Source organism: Stegostoma tigrinum, chromosome 21 (assembly GCF_030684315.1).
Source record: "Stegostoma tigrinum isolate sSteTig4 chromosome 21, sSteTig4.hap1, whole genome shotgun sequence".
NCBI classification, from domain to species: Eukaryota; Metazoa; Chordata; class Chondrichthyes; order Orectolobiformes; family Stegostomatidae; genus Stegostoma; species Stegostoma tigrinum.
This window is the reverse complement of record NC_081374.1, coordinates 1,856,269-1,883,441: the sequence shown is the minus strand read 5'-3', so window position 1 is coordinate 1,883,441 and position 27,173 is coordinate 1,856,269. Positions and strand designations below refer to the sequence as shown.

Below are 27,173 nucleotides of genomic sequence, written 5' to 3'. Positions count from 1 at the left end.
TGGCAGCAGTGATTACCCTTCAAAAAGTACATAGAACATTACAGCACAGTACAGGCCCTTCGGCCCTCGATGTTGTGCCGACCAGTACTTTATTGGTTGCAGCATTTTTAGTTGTTTAGTAGCAGGAGATGTGCTAAATAAAAGTCTCCACTGCCTTCCCAGGCAGTGCATTCTGGATTCCCACCAGCTGCTGGGTGAAAATGTCTTCTCCACAAATTCCCTCTGAATCTCCCGTCCCTTACCTTAAAACTATAACATATAATCTTGGAATGCTTTAGGGATTTTACTCAAACAGTAACTGCTTTCAGATATCATTAGTGAGCACCAATTCTCTCTCCCCTCGCTTTTGCAGTGCCTTCTAGAAGGTATATTTCCTCTCCACATCTCAGTGAAATTTCTGTGGAACTGGGTCAGTTTGACTGTGGCTCTAAAGTGTGAATTTTAAATGATGTCCCAGTGACACTCTATTTAGCTGTTTCAATGATAAACCTCTTGCATTCTCTATCTGAAATTGCTCAGCTTGTTTCAAATGCCACAGCCTCCTGTGTTAAAGACAGACAAAAAAAATCCCAGTGCACAACCAAGATAAATAGGCCTCTCGATGGCTTGCTAATAATCACATTAAAACACTTGTTAATGTGGTAGAGTGACTGACACCCACCTAGTTCTGATTGAAACAACCAAATCTCCCAAGGACATTTAATCCATAGGGATAATCATAAATTAATGCGTCCCTGTTAGTCATTGGATCACATTATACAGTAATTGTTCAGACCATACACAGCTAGAAATATGGTGTATGCACCCCTGCCCCCAACTGTGGTTTAATTACTGAATTTACAGATCATGCATTATATTATGTCTCTTGTGTTTAAATTAAAGCACAATTACACTTTTGAAAATGTTACCCTCCAATTTACTGCCCATCATCACAATATAACGGTTTAATAGCTGTTACTGCAGTAGCCAGAATGCATTTTCACTGCTGTCAGACGATGTTAGACCAATGGAACTGGGACCTGAGTAAAGGAGGTTTGAACGAAATTGAACAAGACCTCAAAAAACACTGTCAATCGTTAGTAAAGGTTCATTTGTTTGCATTCCTCACATTTCCAGTTCTCATCTGTCAAACATGCCCAGAACCAGTGCTTCCTCTGAGTGTGTAGCCACTCCAAGGTTCAATGCATGGTGGTCAAGGTGCCAAACACAGGCACTCCAGTTTTGGAAGCTGATGCTGTACCCGGAGCTTGGAGTTACGCCCATGAAAAAAACATTTGAGCTAGTATTGCACAGAAGCCGGTGTGACATTCATACATTGTGGAAACAATTTGCAAACAGTTTAGCAAGGATCCAAAGGGAAAGTAACGGAACACTTTCATGCCTCACTCCCTCAAAACATGCTGGGAACATTGTTGGAAGCTGACACTTTTGGTGAAAGAGACTGGGGTGTGTTGTAAGGGGTGGGGGGAATAGGTGAGGGGTAGAATGAAAGCTCAAGGAGAAATGTTGTTTAAGGGATTAATAGCTGCTTTGCTAATAGCTCGAGTTCCTCATCAGTGATGTCAGATCACATGGAACTAGGACCCTGGGGCAAGAAGGGTCCTGAACTATGTCTATAAAAACTGCTGAGTTATGTCTATAAAAGCAATGTAAATAGTAAATAAATGTTCATTAGTTTAGATTTCCAGTGTAGAAAGATTTCCATTTCTCATCTTTCAGAAGTCTCCAGAGCTATGTTGTGATAATTATTTAGACATAAGGCTCAGCCTCGTCCAGGCAGTGACTCCATGTTCATGTGACAATAAGACCATGACCTTGAGGAACAGAATGAGGCCATTCAGCCTACCCAGTCTGCTCCACCATTTAATCATGGCTGATATGTTTCTCAAATCTTTCCTTTGGAAAGCAAAAATTACTGGGTGCTGACAAACTATACTTTATCTCAATAAAAGCCAAAAGAATTGCATTGGTCATTGATCACCACACATATCACCTCACCAACCTCCGCATCCAAAGTGTCATTCTCCACCACTTCTGCCACCTACAATCTGACCCCACAACCAAAGAGATGTTTCTCTCCCCACCTCTATCTGCCTTTCATAGGGACCACTCTCTCCATGACTCCCTTGTCTGCTCCACACTCCCCACTAGCTCCACCACCCCTGGCAACTGCAGGAGGTGCTATACCTGCCCCTAAACCTCCCCCACACCTCTATCCAAGGCATCAAACAAACGTTCCACATCAGTCAGTGGTTCACCTGCCGATCCGTAAACTTGTTGATGCTCCCGATCTGGCCGCTTCTACATCAGTGAGACCAAATGGAGCTCAGAGATCGCTTTGTGGCTTTGTAGAGTATCTACGCGCTGTTCAAGACAAACGGCAACACCTTCCGATTGTGAGCCATTTCAACTCCCCCTCCCACTTCCTGGACAACATGTCCATCCTGGTCCTCCTCCAGTGTCACAATGACGCCAGCCGGACACTGGAGGAGCAGCACCTCATATTCCACCTGGGAAGTCTACAGCCCAATGTCTTAAACATGGAATTCACCAGTTTCAAAATCTCCAAGCTCTGGCCTCATCCCATGTCCAACCGTCCCTCTCATCCCCACCTCCTTGACCTGACACAACCTGTCCATCTTCTCTCCCACCTATCGGCCCCTCCCACCTCACTGGCCATTCCTCACCACTCCCTACCTGCACTCACCTATCACTGTGCCACCTACCTTTCCCAGCCCTATCCTCCTCTCTATTTATTTCTGAGCTCCCTTCCCCCTCTCCATTTCTGAAGAAGGGTCCCGAACCGAAACATCAGCTTCCCTGCTCCTCTGATGCTGCCTGGCCTGCTGCGTTCCTCCAGCTCCATACATTGCAATCGCGTATTAGATGTTACACATGGATGATGAATTGCATCAGATTAACGTGTGTGAGAGTGACTGCAACATTCCATCTACGTACATCCTTCTGCAGGTTAATCTTTCTCACTCTGACTCTCTGTTTTTATATTGATAGAAAAAAATCTCCATGTCACTTCTCAGCAGGTGATGGCTGGTTGGCAGGAGCTTGGGTTGTTCCCAGTTGCAATGATGGAAGGAACGCTTTATTCTTATGGATGAGATCTCTCCAATGGATCTAAAAGAGCCCATGGCACCATATCAAGAAGCAGCCAGTGAATTTTTCCAATGTTACGATCAATGACTAGCTTTCAACCAGCACACTAAAACAGATTTTCTGGTTGATATCTCCTTGCTGGATGTACTGGCTTCTGACACATGAACTGGCTACTATTTTTGTCATGGTAGAACCATGGCGGCACATCAGCAATGCTTTGGGATGTCCACAGGTTGTGAAAATTACCAAATAAATTCAAGTTCCTTTTATTAGCTGTCTGATACACTTCCTATGATGCTATTTATGGTTAAAACATATACAGAGAGAATAGTATTTTATATAACGCTCACCTTCCATGTAGCTGTGTTTCTGCGGAAGTATGCAAACATTCTTGTGAACCAGTTATAAATTTCATTGAGTGTTAACTGTCTGTCGGGTGCTTCCAAAATTGCCTGTAGGAAAGAAAAGACTGATGTGACCCAGTGGATCAGGACAGGATGGTGACAATAGGGCAGGCAGGGTGACTCGAGACAGATTAGGAAAGGCCAGTTTCACACACACATACATACACACACATAAAATTGCAAAAGGTGACCGAATTTCAAATATATTGTGACAAACAGTAAAATTCAAATGCTTCTGGAGAGATGGGATTGCAGTGAAATGGTGGCAAGGAATGTGCAAAGACACTGTGTCCAGCTTATTGTGTTTTTCTCAATTGCGGATTGAAATGAGAGAAGAACTGTTTCACACACCAGAGGTTACAAGGATTGCTGTATGGTTTGAAAGCCAGTAATTTAATAGTTATTGTGAACATTGTTTGTGTGACTGTGGGCTACAGCAGTGGTTGCAGACAAACTGGAGCCAAAGGGCTATGTATAAAGAGGGCTTTGTTTGGCAACAAGTAGTGGGTTGGTCTGTGGATTAATGACCAGTTACCAATGACAGAGACCTGCTGCCTGCCAATCTGACTAGCTCTCAGGTAGCTGAATAAAATAGAGAGAAACGCTCTGATCTCCATAAGCTCTGGAGCTGGCTGTTCTCTGCAGTAAAACTCACTTTAAACCTGAAGAAAACCAGTTTATCTTTTGTTCACCATTCACTGTAGGCAGTGACTTTTAATCAATAAGTCAGAGACCTTTTATCATTGAATCAGCGACTCTCTGCCTCTTGTAAACTAATGAAGGCATCTGGAAAAGGAAGACTGAAAAGTAGCTTTCTGATCATCACAAGAACTGTCTCCACAAATCCTGTGAACAACAACCTCTGAACTGTTTTCCAAGCGTTTCTTCTATCTGTGATGAGTATGCTAACTTTCCCCATGTCTGTGTTTGTAAACGGGTGTCTATAACAGGATTACAGGTTTAATTTGTCATGTTATATGCCAACAGCTCATAACTATTTATCCATAGCTAGAATCTATTTCCTTGTAATAGCTACTAGTCCTAATAATCTTTTTTAAAAGTCTTTAACTTTTGTGATGACTGCAGGAATAGTGAAGCTTCATTTCCAGTGCTCTCACCCGCTGTGAGGGGAGACGCATTGAATGGATGTCCCATCAAAAAAATCAAAGAACAGAAATTGACTATTTGGCACTTTTAACTCATGCTAATGCAAACTCTTCTTTTTTTCCTTTATTAATTCACAAGGCAGCATTTATTACCCATCCCTAATTGCCCAGAGTCAACCACATTGCTGTGGGTTTGGAGTCACATGTAGGCCAGGCCAGGTAAGGATGGCAGTTTCCTTCCGTAAAAGGGCATTAGTAAACCAGATGGGTTTTTCCCCAACAATCAGCAATGGATTTGTAGTCAGCATTAAACTCTGAATTCAATATTTTAAAATATTGAATTCAAATTCCACCATCTGCTGTGGCAGGGTTCAAATCCAGATCCCCAGAAGATTGTCTGAGTCTCTAGATTAATAGTCCAGTGATAGCACCACTAGGCCATTGCCTCCCCCAACCTAATCTGCATCTAGAGCTTCCTACTCCAGTTCCATTTCCCTGCAACTATCTCTACTTTATGTCTTTGAAAGATGTCCAAGGATATCTAATTGCCGTTGAAATTTGCTCATTTTTGGATAAGAAGTTCTTTGAATCTTTCTTCTTATTCATATAACACTGTCAAACAGAACAAGTTTTCTGCCAGAACATGCGGTCTAATTGTTCACTCAAAGATTCAGAAGAACTAACTTCCTGAACTGTCCCTAAAAAAGCTTTGGTACCTGAGATCGCTTCCATTAGCTGCAACCCCCACCCTGGCCAGTGCCCATCAAATCTAGCCAATGGCTACTTCGGGAACCCATGTCTCTTTAAATTTACTTTGTAATTGCAATACCTGTTTTAATGCTCACTGCAAATTCTGTGGTATTGTACATATAGTTAATTCTCACCTTTTTTAAAAAAGGTAAACACAAAATTAATTTGTTGCCTCTTTAGACATTTAACTAAATGACATTGGAATACTGTGTGCAAGACTGATCTTATTTAAGGAAGGTTATGAATGCCTTGGAATTCATAATGGAATGTTCAGAGAAGGGTACCAGACTAATCTCTGGAATGGGAGAGTTGTCTCATGACAAAGAATACGCTGGGCTTGATACACTGGAACTGAGCAGAGTAAGAAGTGATTTGGTTGAAAGATAGAAGATCCAGAGGGGTCTTGACCAGGTGGATGGGAGAATGCCTTTCCTCTTGCGCGAGAATCTAGAACAATGGTCACTGTTTAAAAATCAAAGATGGCCCATTTAAGACAGAATTGAGGAGATTTTTTTTCACATGGCAAGGTTACACATCTTTGGAACTGTCTTCCTGAAAAGCTGGTGGAAGCCAAGTAGATAGTTTCTTGCTGAGCAGTTTATGGAGGTGGAAGGCCACTAGGAGCAGGTTGGATTGTGGGGTAATCAGACCAGTTCGGATCCATCAACAGGTGGAGCAGATGTACTCCTGCTGCCTGTTTGCAGGGTTTTTGTACAATTTACACCTTTAAGGATATTTGCTCATTGATGATTACTAAATAATGGTTCTCACCCTGTGAGATTTACAGGCTCCAGTAGGATAGGCCTTTAGGAGCTGAGTGTAACCAAGACTTCAAACCATCCCTCAAATTAAAACCTGACTTCGTTGACTCACCTGCCGGATGAGGGATGCATACGTGAAAGGAGGTCGAACATCTGCATTCTTATAAAATTCATGGTTCTGAGCAAGTTCTGCAAAAGAATAGAAAACACCCAAATGTGTTAATGCAGAGTGGCTCGAGGCTGGTATAGCCAGTGTGTAGAGGCAGAAAGGGACAAGTGTTCTGGGAGTGAGCCGAAGCTGGTTTTCCACAGCAGTATGTGAGAAACGAGGCTGTGTTAGATTTGGTTCTTGTGAATGAGGTGGGTCAAGTGGACCAAGCTTCAGTAGAAGAATATTTAGGTAGCAGTGCTCATTATGTCTATTGTATTATATCTATTATAATCTATAATCATTACATCTATTAGAAAAGTATAAGGAACAATTCAAAATAAGAATATTTAACTGGGGGAAAGCCCATGTCAATGGGGTAATAATCAACGTGCACCCAATAAATTGGAATCAAAGACAAAACACAAACTGAGCAAGGTACTGCCCTCAAAGAAGAGATTGTTCTGACACAGTCAAGACATATTTTCCCAAATCAGAAAGGAAGGGCAAACAAATCTAGAGCTTTTTGAGCGACCGAAGTAAAGATTGATAAACATGAAGATGGAAAAATGCACTTAGGCTCGACGTAAGATGGATAACATAACTGAGAGCTAGGCTTAATATAGAAGATACAACAGGGATTTTAAAAGGAAGAGATGCAAAAAGAGAGCATGAGAAGGGAGCAATGGCTAAGCCAGCAAGGAATCCCAAAGCAATCAATAGGCATTGAAATGGTAAAATAGTAATAAATAAAGGAGTATGGCAATTAAGTTCCATTAAAGCTACTTAAGCATAGAGGCAAGGGCCCTGGCTTAGGTGTTAAATAAATATCTTCGGCCTGTCTTTACCAAGGAAGTAGATGCTGCGTGGGTCGCAGTGAAAAGGTTTGAAACTTATAAAGAGCTGGTACTGGGGATGCCATCTGTACTTGAAATGTAGGTAAGGTATCAGGGTCACGTGGGAAGCATCCAGAGATTCTGAGTGAAGGGAGATTGGAAATTTCAGAGGTACAGGCAATAACTTCTAGTTTTCCTTCGATCCAGGGAACGTTACAAAGGACTGGAGACTTTCAAATGTCACGCTCTTATTCAAAAAGGTCCAGCAATGGCAAGCTAGTCAGCTTAGCCTCAGCAGGTGGGGAAATGTCGAAACACAATAATTCAGAATAAAATTAATAGTCATTTAGGTAAATGTACAGCAATTAGCCGAATCCAGCTTGGGTTTGTTAAAGAATTTGGATTATTTCTGAAGTCGAAAGAGAAAGGGTTGGTGAGAGTAGCATTGTTGAAATGGTTTAAATTAATTTCTAGAAGGCATTTGACATAGTTCCGCACAACAGTCTTATGAGAGAAGTTACAGCTCACAGAATAAAAGGGACAGTAATAGCATGGATTAGCTCAGTGATAGGAAACAGGGACTTATGGTCAATGCATGTGGTGGTGGAAGAAGGTTGGAGTGTGGAGCTCCCTGGGTGGAGGTAAGGGTGAGGGTGTCGTGTTCGAATTTCTACTCTTCCTGACTTCTGTTATTGACCCAGTGCTTAGGATACAGGGCACGACTTCAATATTTTCTAAAAACACAGATCTTTGAAGCATAGTTATGAGCTGTGAGAAGGACAGTGTAGAACATGAAAAGGAGACAGGTCGGTGGGGTAGGTGGACAGTGGCAGTTAAAATTTAATGCAGAGAAATGTGAAGTGATTTTTTTTATGGCAAGAACATGGAGCGACAACCTAAGATAAAGGATACAATTCTGAAGGTGGTGCAGGAGCAAAGGGAGACGGGTGTACACATGTAGGACAGAGGGTGATTGCTGTTGGTAAAGCATACAATATTCGAGCTTTCAGTAACATGGGCATGAAGTGAAAAAACAAGGAGTTAAACTTGTATACAACAAGTTTTGAGTGGAGTATGAAGGCCAGTTCCAGTGCCAGACATTGGGAAAGATATGAAGGTATAAAACAGCTTAATGAGAAAGCTTTAAGTGAATGGTCCCAGAGATGAGGAAGTTCAGATTTGAGGCCAACTGAAGAAACTGAGGCTGCTCTCCTGGAAGGAGAGAAGGTTGAGAGGAAATTTGATCGAGGTGCTCAAAATTATGAAGGGTTAGGGGGAGAGAGCATTCTCATTAGTAGAAGGAACAAGATCAAGAGGATTTAAGGTGATTGGTTGAAGGGCTAATGGCAACACAAGGATAAAGAGTGATTTGGACCTGGAATGTGCTGCTGGAGAATGTGGTGGAGGCTGGTTCAATTGAAGCATTCAAGAGGGAATTGGACAATTACCTGGAAATAAAGAATGTGCAGTTACATACTCTGTCAGAGGACCAGGGAGTGACGTGATGAATTACTCCGTCAAATAACACTCACCTAAACATTAGAGGCAAGTTTGTAGTTTTTAAGCTTTTGCTTGAATCATGGAACAAATGTAATTAAACAGCTATTACTTGTCAGAAGTGTTCCATACCTCCCCTTAACACATTGTGTTTTTGCATGGGTCTAGTTTTTGGCAGCAGGGAAAATTGTCCTCGTGATAAATGTCGTCTTTGCAACAATTATCTGTTACATGCATAACGGAGCTAATTTTGGAGCAACATGATTCCTTCCTTTCAGAATACTGACACTGGTCCCCTCAGTGCAAAGGCAAGAGAATGGGGGCTGGGGATAATGGAAGATAGTCCTGTTTCACTTCTGTTTGTTAAAACAAATTTGTCCATGGGATGAGGACAAGTCATAGCTAGCAAGGCTATCCCTAATTGCCCCCTGTGGAAGTGGTGATGCTTCTCAAATACAACTAAAAGCTATACTGGGCCATTTTGGAAGAAGGTTCAGAGTCAATTCCATCGTTGTCAGTCTGGAGTCACATGTAGGCCGGCCCAGTAAGGGTAGCAGTTTTTACACCCTAAAGGGCATTACTGAGCCAGGTGGAGTTTTAACCACAATCCAATCACTTCACATCCATCATTACCAATACCCACCTTTTATTACTGATTTATTGAAGTGATTGAACATAAGCTCAACCATTTCCCTGAAACAATTTAAACACATGCCTGTGAGTCACTGATTCAGGCCTGTGAGAATTCACTCAGTAATATTGCTATGCTACTGTACCCTGATGTTATGATGTTAGTCCAACCACGCTCTGCAGCAATGAAACATATTTTTTAAGTAAACAACTAAATGTTTGTCAGCCACAGTTTTAGCAAAGTGCTGCCTTTCAATATGATGGTCATTATTTTGTACTATTTCTCAATCTCTTCTGCTGAAACATGGCTTCCATCCAATTGGTTCTCCCCCCACGAGGGTGAGCAGTAGATGGAGCCACTGAGCTCAGTTTGGCTTCTCAATAAGAATTGCTCATTGGGCAGGGATTAACTACACGACACACTGACATACATATGCTCACACACACACACTCACACACAGACATACATACATACAGGGACACACTCAGATGCAGGCACACACAGGCACACACTCACATGTAGAAACACACACAGACACACACTCAAACGCAGACACGCACGCAGACACAGACACACACTCACACAGATGCATACGCAAATGCAGAAACAGACACAGACACATACGCACACACATGCACACACAGACATACGCACACACACACACACACACTCACACACACTTACAAATGCTGGAGAAGACGCATGAAGTTTGGTCACACTTGAAATCCAGGAAGACAAATGTTTGCAGAAAGCCTGCCACATTTTGCATTTTAAAACTCATCAGAGGAAATTAAAAGCACCTTACCTGAAGATAACGGCATGCAGTATTTATCCGAATGCCTCCTCCGGATTGCTCCCATATTGTGTAAACTCGCTGAGCTAATGACCGAGGGGGCCTGTCTCCCGGGGGTGATTGGGGTAGCGGCTGACGTTGGCGTGTGAGGTAAACTTTCGGGGAAATTGTCTGAAGAGCTCTTGGAAAGTGTGACATTCGACACCAGGTTCAGCTAAAAGCAAACAAGGGGTCAGCAGGATGGGTGTTCCATAGGATAACAGGGGGTCAGAAGGGCGAAACAGAAAATACAAAACATAGACGTCTTTACATTGAAACAAAGAAGACAGGAACAGGAGGCCATTCAGCCCTTCTAGTCTGCTCCACCATTCTTCACAACCATGGCTGATCGTCCAACTCAATAGCCTAACCCTGCTTTCTCCCCATAACCTTTGATCCCATTCGCCCCAAGTGCCATATCTAGTCACCTCTCGAATACATTCACTGTTTTGGAATCAACTACTTCCTATGGTAATGAATTCCACAGGCTCACCACTCTTCGGGTGAAGAAATGTCTCCTCATCTCTGTCCTTAATGGTTTATCCTGAGTCCTCATACTATGAAACCCTGGTTCTGGACACACCCACCATTGGGAACATCCTCCCTGAATCCACCCTGTCAGAATTTTATAATGTTCTACGAGATCCCCCCTTCATTTGACTGAACTCGAGAAAAAACAATCCCAACCTCGTCAATCGCTCTTCATTCATCAGACCCACCATCACTGGAATCAGCCTGGTAAACCTTCGCTGCACTCCTTCAAGAGCAAGATCATCCTTCCTCAGAAAAGGAGACCAAAACTGCACACAGTATCCTAGGTGTGGTCTCACCAAGTCCCTGTATAACAGCAACAATACAACTCTGCTCCTGTACATGAAATGTCTCACAATAAAGGCTAACATACCATTTACCACCTGCTGCACCTGCATGCTTACTTTCAGCAGCTGGTACACAAGGACACCCAGATCCCACTGCACACTCCCCCTCTCCCAGTTTACAGCCATTCTGGTAGTAATCTGCCTTCATGTTTTTGCTTCCAAAGTGAATAACCTCACATTTATCCAAATTAAACTGCATCTGTCACTCACCCAACCTGTCAAGATCATGCTGAAGGATCTCTGTATCCTCGTCACAGTTCATTCACCCACCCAATTTAGTATCATCTGCAAACTTTGAGATGTTACATTTTATTTCCTCATCCAAATCATTAATATATATTGTGAATAGCTGGGGTCCCAGCACTAGGTCCCAGTGGCACTAGTTGGTGAATGCCAATTTGAAAAGGTCCCATTAATTCCTACCCTTTGTTTCCTCTCAGCCAACCAGTTTCTTATCCATCTCAATACAATCCCATGTGCTTCAGTCTTCCACATAAATCTCTTCTGTGGTACTTTGTCAAACACATTCTCAAAGTCCAAATATACTATATCGACTGGCTCCCCCTTGTCAACTCTACTCGTTACATCTTCATAGAATTCCAACATATTTGTCAAGTATAATTTCCCTTTCATAAATCCATGCTGCCTCTGTCTGATCCTGCCACTGATTTCTAAATGCTCTGCCATAAAATCCTTGATAATGGATTCAATCATTTTCCCCATTACCGATGTTCGGGTCGCCGGTCTAAAATTCCCTGTTTTCTCTCTACCTCCCTTTGGTGAATATTAGAGTGACATTAGCTACCCTCCAATCTGCAGGGACTGTTCCAGCATCTATAGAATCCTGGAAGATGGCCACCAATGCATCCAACATTTCTAGAGCCACTTCCTTAAGTACTCTGGGATGTAGTTTATCAGACCCTGGGGATTTATTGGTGTTCAATCCCAGCAATTTTCCCAGCACCATTTCTCCACTAACACTGATCTCCTTCAGTTATGCCCTCTCACTAAACCTTGCATCCTCCAACAATTCTGATTTGTGTTCTCTTTTGTGAAGATAGAACCAAACCTGTATTCAGTTCTTCAGCCATTTCTTTGTCTCCATTATACATTTTCCTGTTTGAGTCTGCAGGAGACCTACATTTGTCTTCACCAATCTCTTTCTCTGCACATATCTACAGAAACTCTTAGGGTCAGTCTATATATTCCCTGCGGCCTTACTTTTGTCCTGTATTTTCCGCTTGTTAATCAGTCCCGTAGTCCTCCTTTGCTGAATTCTAAACTGCTTCCAATCCTCAGATTTATTATTTTTCTTATCCAACTGGTACGTTTCTTCCTTTGATCGGATACTATCTCTAATTCCCTTTGTAAACCATGGATTGACCCTTTGGCCCATTTTGCTTTTGTGTCATGCATGAATAAACAGTTGTTGCAGTTCCTTCATGCATTCCTTGAACGTTTGCCATTGCCTATCCACTGTTAGCCCTTTAAAAATCTCTTCCCCAATCTATCAAGGCCAACTCACACCTCATACCTTCATTGATTCCTTTATTAAGATTCAGCGCTCTAGTCTCTGAATTAACTACCTCACTCTCCACCTTGATCTAAGAAAAAAGTTCTACATTGTTATGGTCGCTCATCCACAAGGGATCTTGCACAGCTAGATTGGCAATGATGCCCTTCTCATTACACAGCACCCAATCTCAGATGGCCTGCTCTCTAGTGGGTTCTTCCACATATTGGTCAAGAAACCATCCCATATACACCCCAAGGATTTCTTCTCTATGGCATTGTGGTTCATTTGATTTGCCAGTCTATGTGCAGATTAAAATCAGCCACGATCACCGATATTCTATTATCACATACATCTCTAATTTCCTGTTTAATGACATTCCCAACATCACCATTGCAGTTTGGGTGCCTATGTATAACATGCATAAATGATTTTTGCCGCTTGGTATTTCTTAACTGTACCCATACAGTCTCCATATTGTCAGAGCTAATATCCTTTATCACTATTGTGCTAATTTACTCTTTAACCAACAATGCCACTCCACCACCCTTTCCTTTTTGCCTGTTGTTCCTAAATGCTGAACACCCTGGGACATTCGGTTCCCATCCCAGTCACCCTGTAGCCATGTTGCCGTAATCCCAAGTATACCGTACCCGTTTATATCTATCCGCGTGATCAGTTCATCCACTTTGTTGCAGATGCTCCGTGTGTGAAGGCACAAAGCCTTTAAACTTGTCTTTTTAACGGTTTGTCTCCTCCTTATTTTTCTCAATAGCCCTGTTTGAATCTTGTCCTTGGTTTCACAGCCTATCATTTTCACCCTTTTGCAGCCTGAATTAGAGAATCCAGAAGATCTCCACCAATTGGAACAAAAAGAGTGGATCCACTGAAGATCCTATTAACAGATGTGAATCTTGAGAGCATCCCTTTCTAGCCCAGAAGGAAAGGATAGAGATCACAGCAGTTTATGTCAAAAAATGTAGGGCTGGAAAAGCACTGCAGGACAGAGAGCAGGAGCAAGGACCTCCCTGCTCCTCAGATGCTGTCTGACCTGCTGAGCTTTTCCAGTTCCACATTTTTTGACTTTAGCTTCAAGCATCTGCAGTCCTTACTGTCTACACAACAGTTTATACTGACTCCCAGCAGCTGCTGGAGGAGAATTCACTAACATCTACCTATTGATGCAACTAAATAGTCTTATGACGATAACTCATTGCTTTGTATTGTTTCTCTGACTACAGAGTGGTTCATTCGAGAAAGCTGAGGGCATATCTTGGCCTTTTTGTTAAGAGATCAATGAAAGGACATTGAGAAATTCTTTTGAAGTTTCACGTCGCGTGGCCGAAGTTAACTGTCGTGGCATGTTCAGGCAACACACAAGCCAAGTGATGGCTGCCAGGAGTTTTGTTTTAGTTGAATATTGTTAGGAGTTTAGTTGGGCTACAGTCTGTTGGTTGTTGGCTACACTATAAAACCACAGACCAGAAAATATGGGAGCAGATTGAGACAATTCAATCTATCGACTCTGCCATTCAATCATGGCTGGTATATTTCACAACCTCATTCTCGTAACTTCTCCCTGTAACTCTTATTAATCAATAACCTATCCATCTCTGTCTTAAAGTCACACAATATCTTGGCTTCTGCAGTCTTCTGCAGTAATGAGTTCGACAGATTTACCACTGAAGAAATTCCTCTACATCTCAGTAATACCCAGTTCACCCTCTGCGTTTCTGAGCAGATCTTTTTGGAGTCCATTGTCAGACTTGAAAAGCTTCAGAATTCTTACGTGAATTGTATCTGTAAAGATTCCAGTGACATCTGCCTGTGTTTAGTGACACCAAAGCAAGTGTGCCAAATAGCAACTGAAAGGTATTTTGAACATCTGGTACGTTCTCCTTTAACTCTTCAAGAAATTAGCGTTTAAAGAATGTTTTTTAATTGAACCTCTCTAGAGAAAACCCTTCTTTATTTCAAATTGATGCCTATGGGTCTGTTATTTAGAAGAGTAAATATGTATATTGTTCAATTTCAAAGTGGTTAATCAGTTTTGTATCTTTGTTGAACAAATCCTATTTTCACAATAAATCAACAATTTTGATATTTATTAAACAAGTCTATTTAAAACAAAATCTAATTGAATGTGAGAGAAAGTGTATAATTATTCATGTTGGAAACTGGGTGAAGTATGTTGTGACCAATGGTGTGATGGGACTGGACAGTGACAGTGTGCTCTTTGACCTCAGTCACAGCACAATGTCGGAGGTTTGTCTTGGATAAAGTCAGAAAAGTACATTGTGAAGGATGCACATCAAAACTACAGATGATACAAGACAGATTGAGTGAGTGAGGAAAAAGTTTCTCTGGCAGAGTATAATGTGGTAAAAACACATTTGCTCATTTTGGGAGCAACAATAAAAAAAAGACGATTATTTCAATGGCAAATAATTCCAGGATTCCTAGGTGCAGAGGGTTCTAGGTGTTCTACTGTTTGGCTGACAAGTTAATATGCAGGTTCAGAACATAACCAAGAGGCTAATGGAATGCTGTCCTTTATTATGAGTGGAACTGAACATTAAAATGAGGGTATTGTGCTTTAGTAATGCAGGGTATTGGTGAGACCATGCCATGAATATTGTATGCAGATTTTGGTCTCCCTATTTAAGGAAGAATGTAGATTAGAGGTGGTTCAGATGAGGTTTACTGGATTGATTCCTGAACTGAATGCCAAACTATTTTAATGGACATTTTTTTATTGCAACTCTATCACTTAAGAGATTCTCTACATCATGCAGAACAACCATGTAATTGCTTGTGCTTTGTCTAGAATTTAATTTTTGTCAGATTAATCAGAGTACCAAAGATGTTACTGAGCATACCTGCATTAGTTACATTGAGATAATGAATAAGAGTGAGTGTGAACTTTTCTTACTTGTTAAAAATATTTTGTTTCAGCAACACTTTACAATGAAAACCATCCAAAACAAGTCATCTCTCCAAACGTGGGGGAGCTTTGAAGGTATCTCATTATGAATGTTTTATTTTCAGGATTCATATTTGAGAAAGGCTACTAGATTAGATGGGATTGAGGTTCACAAGGAGGAGGTATTAGAAATCCTACAGAGGGTGAAGATAGGTAAGTCCCCTGGGCCGGATGGGATTTATCCTAGGATCCTCTGGGAAGCCAGGGAGGAGATTGCTGAGCCTTTGGCATTGATCTTTAACTCGTCATTGTCTACAGGAATAGTGCCAGACGTCTGGAGGATAGCAAATGTGGTTCCCCTGTTCAAGAAGGGGAGTAGAGACAACTCTGGTAATTATAGACCAGTGAGCCTTACCTCAGTTGTTGGTAAAGTGTTGGAAAAGGTTAAAAGGGATAGGATTTATAATCATCTAAAAAAGAATAAATTGATTAGGGATAGTCAGCACGGTTTTGTGAAGGGTAGGTCGTGCCTCACAAACCCTATTGAGTGCTTTGAGAAGGTGACCAAACAGGTAGGTGAGAGTAAACCGGTTGATGTGGTGTATATGGATTTCAGCGAGGTGTTCGATAAGGTTCCCCACAGTAGGCTATTGTACAAAATGTGGAGGAATGGGATTGTGGAAGATATAACAGTTTGGATCGGAAATTGGCTTGCTGAAAGAAGACAGAGGGTGGTAGTTGATGGGAAATGTTCATTCTGGAGACCAGTTACTAGTGGTGTACCGCAAGGGTCGGTGTTGGGTCCGCTGCTGTTTGTCATTTTTATAAATGACCTGGATGAGGGCATAGAAGGATGGGTTAGTAAATTTGCAGACGACATTAAGGTTGGTGGAGTTGTGGATAGTGACGAAGGATGCTGTAGGTTGCAGAGAGACATAGATAAGCTGCAGAGCTGGGCAGAGAGGTGGCAAATGGAGTTTAATGCGGACTAGTGTGAGGTGATGCACTTTGGTAGGAGTAACCGGAAGGCAAAGTACTGGGTTAATGGTAAGATTCTTGGTAGTGTAGATGAGCAGAGAGATCTCAGTGTCCATGTACACAGATCGTTGAAAGTTGCCGCTCAGGTTGACAGGGCTGTTAAGAAGGCATACAGTGTTTTAGCTTTTATTAATAGAGGGATCGGGTTCCGGAACCAAAAGGTTATGCTGCAGCTGTACAAAACTCTGGTGCGGCCGCACTTGGAGTATTGCGTACAGTTCTGGTCACCGCATTATAAGAAGGATGTGGAAGCTTTGGAAAGGGTGCAGAGGAGATTTACTAGGATGTTGTCTGGTATGAAGGGAAGGTCTTACGAGGAAAAGCTGAGGGACTTGAGGCTGTTTTCATTAGAGAGAAGAAGGTTGAGAGGTGACTTAATTGAAACATATATCAGAGGGTTAGATAGGGTGGATAGGGAGAGCCTTTTTCCTAGGACGGTGATGGCGAGCACGAGGGGGCATAGCTTTAAATTGAGGGGTGAAAGATATAGGACAGTTGTCAGAGGTAGTTTCTTTACTCAGAGAGTAGTAAGGGAATGGAACACTTTGCCTGCAATGGTAGTAGATTTGCCAACTTTAGGTACATTTAAGTCGTCATTGGATAAGCATATGGACGTACATGGAATAGTGTAGGTTAGATGGGCTTGAGATCGGCATGACAGGTCGGCACAACATCGAGGGCTGAACGGCCTGTACTGTGCTGTAATGTTCTATGTTCTGTGTTCTAAATTGTGGACAATGGTTCATTGGGGGAAAAAAAATGAAAAAAAATTACTGGGACTGTTTACTTTTAAATGAGTCACTAAAAACATTCTTACATGTTTTTAAAGATACTTCTTTGGTATCATATGGCTTAAATTAATTGTTTGGATTTGTTTATTAAAAATCACATGCCTGGGTTTATGGCTGTTAGGAGTTATGTTTTGTTTGGATACTGTTTTGAGTTTAGTTAAGTACATCCTGCTGTGAAAAGGATGCTACCCAGTTTATTCTTGCCTTTTGTGAGGAAATCTTTTCAGAATCTAGTGTGAGAATGTCAAAACCGATGAAACTGTTTCCTGAAAAGCTTCCAAATTCTTCGTGAATGTTAAGTTATCTGCATCCGGGAAGGACCCAGCATTGAAGCTTGTGTAGTGACCAATTAAGTGATAGGTCCAGAAAGCAGCTGTATATCTCCAGCCTCAGCCTGAGCAAGATACATTCATAAGCGATCATGTTATTTTTCCTTCCTCTTGTAAAGATGCTCAGTTTGTAACGTACAATCCCACTGATGTTGGCTCACCACTAGTGAGGGAAGCCAATGGCCTCGTGGTATTATCACTGGGTTGTTAATCCAGAGACCCAGGAAATGTTCTGGGGATAATAAAATGTGAGGCTGGATGAACACAGCAGGCCAAGCAGCATCTCAGGAGCACAAAAGCTGATGTTTCGGGCCTGGACCCTTCATCAGTTCTGGGGACCCAGGTTTGAATTCCACCATGGCAGATGGTGGAATTTGTATGGTCTATATGTTACTCCTGACCCATGGCAAAGTGGTTGACTCTTAACTGCCCCCAGGAATTTCTGGAAGGGCAATAAATGCTGCCTGGCCAGCGATGCTCTTGTCCCGTGAGTGAGTAGAAAACAAAAAAAAATCTAAGAAATCTCTCAGGGAGTATTAGTGACTCTGAAATATGGGAGGGTAAGAACATAGAAACATAGAACAGTATGGCACAGGAACAGGCCCTTTATCCCACCAAGTCTGTGCCAACCATGATGCCATTCTAAGCTAATCCCAACTGCCGACATGTGATCCATATCCTTCTACTCCCTGCCTGTGTCTGTTTAAATGCCTGTGAACACTGCTATTGTATCTGCTTCTACCACCTCCCCTGGCAATAGGTTCCATGGATCAACTCCTCTCTGTGTAAAAAACTTGCCTCGCACATCTCCTTTAAACATTTCACTTCTCGCCTTGAACCTAAGCCCCCTGGTGTTTGAAATTTCCACCCTGGGAAAAAGACTCCAGCTAACCGGCCTCATCATACCGCTCATGACTTTAAATACCTCTATCAAGTTGCCCCTCAGCCTCCAACACTCCAATGAAAACAATCCAAGTTTGCCCAACCTCTCCTTCTAGCTAATACACTCCAATCCCAGTGAAGCTCTTTTGAATCCTCTCCAAAGGCTCCACATCCTTCCCATAGTGTGGGGACCAGAACAGCACACAACACCCCGAATTGTGATCAAAGTAAAGTCTTATACAGATATAAGATGACTTGCCAACTTTTATACCCAATGTCCTGACTGATGAGAACACAATACCGTAGGCTTCTTTGCCACCTTACCTATTAATGTTGGCACTTTCAGGGAGCTATGGACTTTCATTCCAAGACCCTCTGTGTATCAATGCTTCTAAGAGCCCTGCTATTTAATGTATACTTTCCTCCCAGTGACAATGAAGGAACGGTGATAGACTTCCAAGTCAGGAGGGTGAGTGGCTTGGAGGGGAACTTGCAGGGGGTGGTGTTCCCATGTATCTGCTGCCCTTGTCCTTCAAGAAGGCAGAGGTTGCAGGCTTAAAGGGTGCCATCAGAGGAGTTTTGGTGTATTTCTGCAAGACCTCCTGTAGATGGTTGAATCTTGTAGATTACTGCTGCTGAGCATTGGTGGTGGAGGGAGTGGATGTTTAATGTGACAGCTGGGGAGACAGACAAACAGGGGCTGCCTTGACATGATGGCATTTAGCTTCTTGAGTTGGACAGATTAGTGAAGAGTGTTCTGTCACACTCCTGACTTGTGCCTTGGAGGAAGAGCCTATACCAGATGGAATACTACAGTACAAGAATTTGAATTACCACCACCATCTCGAGGGGCAACAAACAATGAGCAATAATTGTTGGCCTTACCAATGATATGCACAACTCAAACATGAATGTAAAACAGAAATTGGAAGGTATGTTTAGTGAAATACCAACAATCTGCCACTAGATGTCACCAATACTCTAGGAAATATTCTGTAAGGGCTGTTTAAGAGCTAGCGACATCTAGGAGCAGAGCCACAACACTGCACTCTCACTGCAAGCCCCTCAGAGCCCTGCCCCTCAGCCAAACAATCATTCTCCACCGAAGTACCTTGGGAGGAACCATCAACAATCCATTCCTCAGGCCTCAATCAGTGTCTTCACCAGAGCACTGCGCAGCATGGCTCACCAAGAAATCATCCCGATTCAACTTCACTGAGCGGCTTGAAATATGTTTGATTGTAAATTGGCAAAAAGCATAGATGACTGTCAGAGATTCAGACAATTATTGGATGTGGACAAAACCCCAGGCTATCTCAAAGCAGTGTTTTGAATTGGGCACAATTAATATAACTGGGCCGATCAATCTATACAGTCACCATAGTCCCAGAGGTACCCAGAGCTGCTATCTTATTAGAGAGAGAGAGAGAGTCAACTGGTGGCAATTTAACCTGAGGGTCACCTCGCCTCAGGTGAGGAGAGGAAGTGAGAAGGTGGGACCTTAGTGATGACCACAGCTGGTGCAGGAATTGAACCCATGCTGTTGGTGTCATTGTGCATTACAAACCAGCGAACTGAGTTCACGGTGCCCACTGTTACCTCACATTTAACCCAATTTTAACCAAACACTCACTATGATTAACAAAGAATCCCAGCGCTGAGCGCTTTGTTTTTCCAGATGTCAGTCGTGGCTCAGTGATACACTCGCTTGCTTCTGATTCAAAAAGATGCCCTTTTGAAGTCACACTGCAGACCTGGCACAACACCTAGAGGTACACTCCCAACAGGGGGCTGCTCTGCTGGAGGAGCTGTTTTTTAGATGCAATGTTAAACCGAGGCCCTAACTGCTCCCTTGAGTGTGATGTGAATGACCCCCATACTGATAGAAGAACTGGGGACTTCTGCAAAATTTATCTCCGTACTGACAGCACTAAATAAGATTATCACGTTGCTGTTCATGGGAGCTTGCTGTGCATATCTTATCACATTGTGATTGGCTGTGCCTGAAGTGGTGAATGTGAAATAGAAAGACAAGTCTTTTTAATTTTTAACCTCCAGCAGTGAGACACGAACATAAGGGGCTGTGCAAATGCATCCCATGATCTTCATGCTGACAAAGTTCATTGGGAGCTGGGGAAACGGTTTGCTTCAAACGTTGAGTTTTTAACACAATTTGAAACTTAATGAATTTTCTGCAAAAATTTGTGTTAGGGTCTCAATTCTTCAAAGACTTATTAACAACTTGGATCATGGGACAGGAAGTGATATATTCAAATTTGCTGATGACACAAAGTTAGACAGCATTGTAAACAGTGTAGATGATATCATGAAGTTACAACAGGTTATTGATAGATGAGGTGAATGTGGCAGATGGAGTTCAATGTATGCAAGTGTGAGGTTATCCAGCCAAGGAGAGATCTGGTCCTTTCCAGACGGCATGAAGTCAAATACAGAGGATGTCCAAAGAGACCTGGGGGTTCGGGTGCATAGGTTTTAAAAATGCCCCAAACAGGATCAGAAAATAATCAAGGCAGCTAATGGAGTACAAGCCATTATATCTCTGAGGACGGGAGTACAAAAGTGCAGATGTCATACTGCAGCTTTGCAAAACCCTGGATAGACTCCACTTGGAGCACATGAACAAATCTGGGCACCACACCTCAGGAAGGATAGACTGGCCTTCGAGGGAATGCAACATAGGTTTACAAGGATAATGCCTGGGCTTTAGGGGTTTAGTTATGAGGAGAGATTTCATAAATTAGGCCTGTTTTCTCTAGAATTTTGAAGGTGATCGAAGTTTCAAGATATTAACAGGAAACGACAGGGTAGATTGAGAAAAACTATTTCCACTGGTTGGGGATTCTAGGACTAGGGCATAGTCTGAGAACTAGGGCCAGAGCATTGAGGAGAGATGTTAAGAAGTATTTCCACACACAAAGGGTGGGAGAGGTTTGGAACTTTTCCACAAATGTCAGTACATGCTGGATCAGTTGGTGGTTTTCAATCTGGTAGAGATAATTTTTTGCTTAGCAAAGGTATTGAGGGATGTGGGCCAAAGGCAGTTTTGTGAAGATAGGTCACAGATCAGCCATGACTTCACTGAATGGTTGAACAGGCTCGAAGGGCTGAATGGCCTACTCTTGCTTCTATGTACCTCTAATCCACCTTACATTCACCAAAATTTGTCAAGTTTGTGGGGAGTTTACATTTTAAAGATGACTAATATAAAACTAAGGATGGATAGGGATTGCAAATAAACATTCAGTACTTCAACTTACACTGTTTATTCTGTGTTCCTGATGAATTTACATTCAGTAACTTGCACACAACATGTTTATTGAAACAGATTAAACTAAAAGAGCAGTGAGTCAGAAATAAACAATGCTTGGGATGTGTTGTCTTTCACACCGTCCCACACTCTTCAACAAGCTGAGCTTTCTGTCTTGTCTCAGTGCCATGTCTCTGAGCTCTTGTTTAGAAACTTGTAGATTCGCCGCGGGCTCTTCCTCTCGGGTGGATGAGAAAGATCCCAGGGCACTAATTTCCAGAAGAGCAGGCAAATTTACCCAAAGTGTTGAGCAATATTTTCCCTCAAATGACATCACTAAAACAGTTTAACTGCTCAATGTCTCAATGCTGCTTGTGGCAGCTTGCTGTGTACATTTCTGGCTATGAATCAAATGTATCTCATCGGTGGTAAAGCACTTTGGAACATTCTGCAGCTGTGAAAGGCGCTGTGTAAATGCAATTCTCTCAAAGTGAGTTTAATCAGTTAAAATACTCACAGGCTGTGCGAAACGCTTTGGGTCTGAAGGCCTCATGTGTAGGTGAGCCATCATGGCCTGGAGGCGCTCACTCTCCTTGGACAGCTGTGGGCAGCAAGAGGAACATTTTCAAACAACATGCACTGAGCAACAAGGGTGAGAGGTAAAGAGGGTGTCAGGACCTGGCCCCATTCTGATCCTTCACAGAAATTGGAGCTTGTCATTATAGGATGTCAACATCCCTGGCAAAACCAGCATTTACTGCCAATCCCTAATTGCCCCTGAACTGAAATGCTTGCTACAATGTAGTCTAGTTCAGACTGGGTAGCTGGGGGGAGGGGGCAGACTTCTTCCGCTGAAGGGCATTAGTGAACCAGGCAGATTAATCTACGATGCTCAGTATCACTGAGAATAGGCTTCAATTCCAGATTTGGTTAATTTATATCCCATTGCCCATTTGGCTGGGATTTGAGCCCATGCTCTCAGTACAGTTACCTGGGGCTGTAAAATATGAGGTCAGTGACATTGCCACCAACTCCCATAAAAGAATGTGGCCTTGTGGTTGGACAGGGGAAGGTGTCTTAATGAGGAATCTCTCGCGGCTGTAAGTTCAGGAATTATTCAATGTTCTCAGAGCAGCCTCCACTCCAAGCTCACACAGAATCTCCATTAAATCCTTTCTCCCTCTTGTGTTTATCCCTTTTCCCTTTAAACGTATCGATAGATTACTATTTCCGACGGTAGTAAATTCCACATTGCCTGCCTCTTTGTAGGTTACGTGGAGCAGCCCCTCTTCCGCACCTACACAGGCCCCAAACCCCACCTCTTCCTCCGTTACATTGATGACTGTATCGGCGCCGCCTCTTGCTCCCCAGAGGAGCTCGAAAAGTTCATCCACTTCACCAACACCTTCCACCTCAACCTTCAGTTCACCTGGGCCATCTCCAGCACATCCCTCACCTTCCTGGGCCTCTCAGTCAGCATCTCAGGCAACCAGCTTGTAACTGATGTCCATTTCAAGCCCACCGACTCCCACAGCTACCTAGAATACACCTCCTCCCACCCACCCTCCTGCAAAAATTCCATCCCCTATTCCCAATTCCTCCGCCTCCGCCGCATCTGCTCCCACGATGAGGCATTCCACTCCCGCACATCCCAGATGTCCAAGTTCTTCAAGGACCGCAACTTTCCCCCCACAGTGGTCGAGAACGCCCTTGACCGCGTCTCCCGCATTTCCCGCAACACATCCCTCACACCCCGCCCCCGCCACAACCGCCCCAAGAGGATCCCCCTCGTTCTCACACACCACCCCACCAACCTCCGGATACAACGCATCATCTTCCGACACTTCCGCCATCTACAATCCGACCTCACCACCCAAGACATTTTTCCATCCCCACCCCTGTCTGCTTTCCAGAGAGACCACTCTCTCCGTGACTCCCTTGTTCGCTCCACACTGCCCTCCAACCCCACCACACCCGGCACCTTCCCCTGCAACCGCAGGAAATGCTACACTTGCCCCCACACCTCCTCCCTCAACCCTATCCCAGGCCCCAAGATGACTTTCCATATTAAGCAGAGGTTCACCTGCACATCTGCCAATGTGGTATACTGCATCCATTGTACCCGGTGTGGCTTCCTCTATATTGGGGAAACCAAGCGGAGGCTTGGGAACCGCTTTGCAGAATACCTCCGCTTGGTTCGCAATAAACAACTTCACCTCACAGTCGCAAACCATTTCCACTCCCCCTCCCATTCTTTAGACGACATGTCCATCATGGGCCTCCTGCAGTGCCACAATGATGCCACCTGAAGGTTGCAGGAACAGCAACTCATATTCCGCTTGGGAACCCTGCAGCCCAATGGTATCAATGTGGACTTCACCAGCTTCAAAATCTCCCCTGCCCCCACCGCATCTCAAAACCAGTCCAGTTCGTCCCCTCCCCCACTGCACCACACAACCAGCCCAGCTCTTCCCCTCCACCCACTGCATCCCAAAACCAGTCCAACCTGCCTCTGCCTCCCTAACCTGTTCTTCCTCTCACCCATCCCTTCCTCCCACCCCAAGCCGCACCTCCATCTCCTACCTACTAATGTCATCCCACCTCCTTGACCTGTCCGTTTTCCCTGGACTGACCTATCCCCTCCCTACCTCCCCACCTATACTCTCCTCTCCACCTATCTTCCTTTCTCTCCATTTTCGGTCCCCCTCCTCCTCTCTCCCTATTTATTCCAGAACCCTCACCCCATCCCCCTCTCTGATGAAGGGTCTAGGCCCGAAACATCAGCTTTTGTGCTCCTGAGATGCTGCTGGGCCTGCTGTGTTCATCCAGCTTCACACTTTGTTATCTTGGATTCTCCTCACTATCTGGGTGAAGAGGATTGTCTGGAATTCCTGATTGGATTCAGCAGGGACAGCTTTCAGGGAAAAGGCCGTGAGTTCTGAATTCATGTACAAGTGGAAATAACTGACTGAATTTTAACAACCGAAGCGGTGATCCAATTCCCATCCAGTGCAGGTCTAGGTCTGAGTATGGAGTAGCTGTGACAAGGAGCTCCTCTATCTCAGTCCTAGGAGGTTGGATAGCAATATCCACATTCCAATCAGCCCTGCAGCCCCTGAACTACAGGTTGTAGGAACATAGGGCCCTGAGAACATGGAGCATAAAGAGGCCACGCAGGCCCATGAGTTTGTCCTGCTGTTCGATATGATTGGAACTGATTTGTTCGTGGTCTCAACTCTACTTTCCTGTCTACCCTTCTGAACCTCCACTCCTTCATCTATCAACATCTGTCTAACACAACCATGACTATATTCAATAATCTAACTTCCACTGCTCTCTGAGGGAGAGAATTGCACAGACTGTAAGATGAAATCCCTCTTCATTTGAAGGAGATAACAAGATGTGGAGGTGGATGAACACAGCAGGCCCAGCAGCATCTTAGGAGCACAAAAGCTGATGTTTCGGGCCTAGACCCTTCATCAGAAAAGGGTTATCCTAAGGTGCTGCTGGGCCTGCTGTGTTCATCCAGCTCCACACTGTGTTATCTTGGATTCTCCAGCATTGGCAGTTCCCATTATCTGTTCATTTGAAGGATTTACTTTAGGATCTGACTTCCTGATTGTCTGATGGATTTCTAGTACATTAATGATATTGCACCTAATTAATCCTTTGATTATTTTAATAAATTTTACATCTTGGTAATGCCTATATATATAGACGGAACTCTCCATTTAAAGACTGGGTGAATGTGGAATTATGACTATATCATCAGCACTATCAGAGATTAATTGTTTTTTGACTTCAGTTTAAGTCACCAAAAAATCAAGCTGAAGAACAAAGAAAATGCAATTCAACTCATGTGATTGGGCCAGAACATGCCTAATAAAATGAAGGGTCATGAAAGGGCATGTTTCCCCAGATCTGAGGAAGCCCAGCAGCTGAAAGGAGGTGAAGGCAGCTTCCTTGAGAAGGGGTAAGTGTTTCTTAAGTATTGCATGTAAGTTTCAAGCAACAGAATTGTCTCTTCCTTACCTTCCAACACCTCCCGATCCTACTCCATCCTATCTGAACCCAACCCAAAGAGGCCCTCAAAATTAGAAACCCCTCACAGAGTCATGGAGCAAAACATATTTGCTTATTGAGCAGCTCCCCCCTGGAATTAGACTCTGTCTGGTATTAGGGAATGGGAACACTGTCTTTGGTGTCAAAGATCAAACTCCCCTCCCCCAGTGAACGTGCTTTCACTTGGCATCAGAATCCCTCCCACACCCTCCTCCTTGGTTGGTTTTGGCACATGCCCATTCAGATTGAGGAAGGGAACCTGCCAGAAACAGGAAGGTCATGTGGGACAGTCCATCTGAAGTCCATCCATCCACCCATGAATGGTTCCTATCTGGACAATTCACTGAACCTCAAAACTAACATACAATTTAATCACTTTAAACACCTCAATTGACTTGCTTCTCAGGCTTCTTCTTCTTTTGAGAAAAGAATCCAAACCTTGGACCCAATCACTGTTGATTATCATAGGCTCTCAGTCCTGGGATTATTTTTGTAAATCTGTGTTAGCACTCTCCCCAGCTTCTCTGGAAGCCAGACTATGCACTGTAACTCCAAGTGTTAGCATCTGCCTGATGTTCAGGGCTTTGAGCACTGATGTAAAGAAGAGAAGAAGCTAAACCCTAAAGACAGTGTATTGTCCAATGAAGAAAGGAAATCAAAGCTGTGGGTGGGTCCAACAGATGCCTCGTTGAAACAAAATCAGGAACGTATTTACATTTACAAAGACTCATTGAAGAACTGGGACTGTTTGCAATGGAACAGAAGTGGTTAAAGGGAAGACTAATCAATTTCTGATCAAATTGTTAGACGGCTTTGAGAGGTTCAAACATGAAAGCTGTTTCCATTGGCTGCCCAATCAACGACAAAGAGAAACAGACTGAGGATTTTCACTCAGAGAATGAGACGGGCAGTTTAGGATTTACCAAGAGTGCTCCAAATGTGGTTTATTTAACATGAGGAGATGTTGATACAGAAACTGCAATGTTATTTAGATAGAATCAGATTTAATATTGACAAGGAATGAAGAAACAAGGATATGGGAAACAGCAGGGCAATGGGATTGGGGAAAAATGGCTCAGGCTGACAAGCGATTCCTTACATTGTAGGCTGAGTGATCTTCATTTCTGTAGTTTCTGTCATTTCATGGAATACTCCTATGAAGAAGGAAGGAAAGTTCTAGGCTTGGGGATTTGACATTTCCTGCATAGGGTGTGAGTGTGGAATGAGGGCAGGAGAGGGACGAACTGTCTCAAGTAACTTCAAAGAGACCAACTCCTGCTGGAGAGAGGCCTTCCTGTGAACTTATACCAACCTGGATTTCTAGCTGCTGTACAACTTGCATCTGAACACGACACTGGGCCGTGCTGCGATCGTCAAGTGCGTGCTCGTTGCTGAGGTGCCTAACATGGAAGA

The 27,173-nt window shown here is 43.4% G+C and overlaps 1 protein-coding gene across 4 annotated transcripts in view; it reads right to left on the bottom strand.

Annotated features, from left to right (window-relative positions):
- The window catches only part of foxp4 (forkhead box P4), a 441,139-nt gene that overhangs the window by 43,594 nt on the left and 370,372 nt on the right, over positions 1-27,173 (bottom strand). For all 4 annotated transcript variants that reach the window (XM_059653290.1, XM_059653292.1, XM_059653291.1 and 1 more), the window contains 5 exons: positions 27,073-27,160; positions 22,216-22,299; positions 10,050-10,251; positions 6,245-6,321; positions 3,462-3,563 (listed from right to left, as the gene is read on the bottom strand). In XM_059653290.1, coding sequence (XP_059509273.1) covers positions 3,462-3,563; positions 6,245-6,321; positions 10,050-10,251; positions 22,216-22,299; positions 27,073-27,160 — 553 coding nt within the window. The remainder of the gene's footprint in view (positions 1-3,461; positions 3,564-6,244; positions 6,322-10,049; positions 10,252-22,215; positions 22,300-27,072; positions 27,161-27,173) is intronic.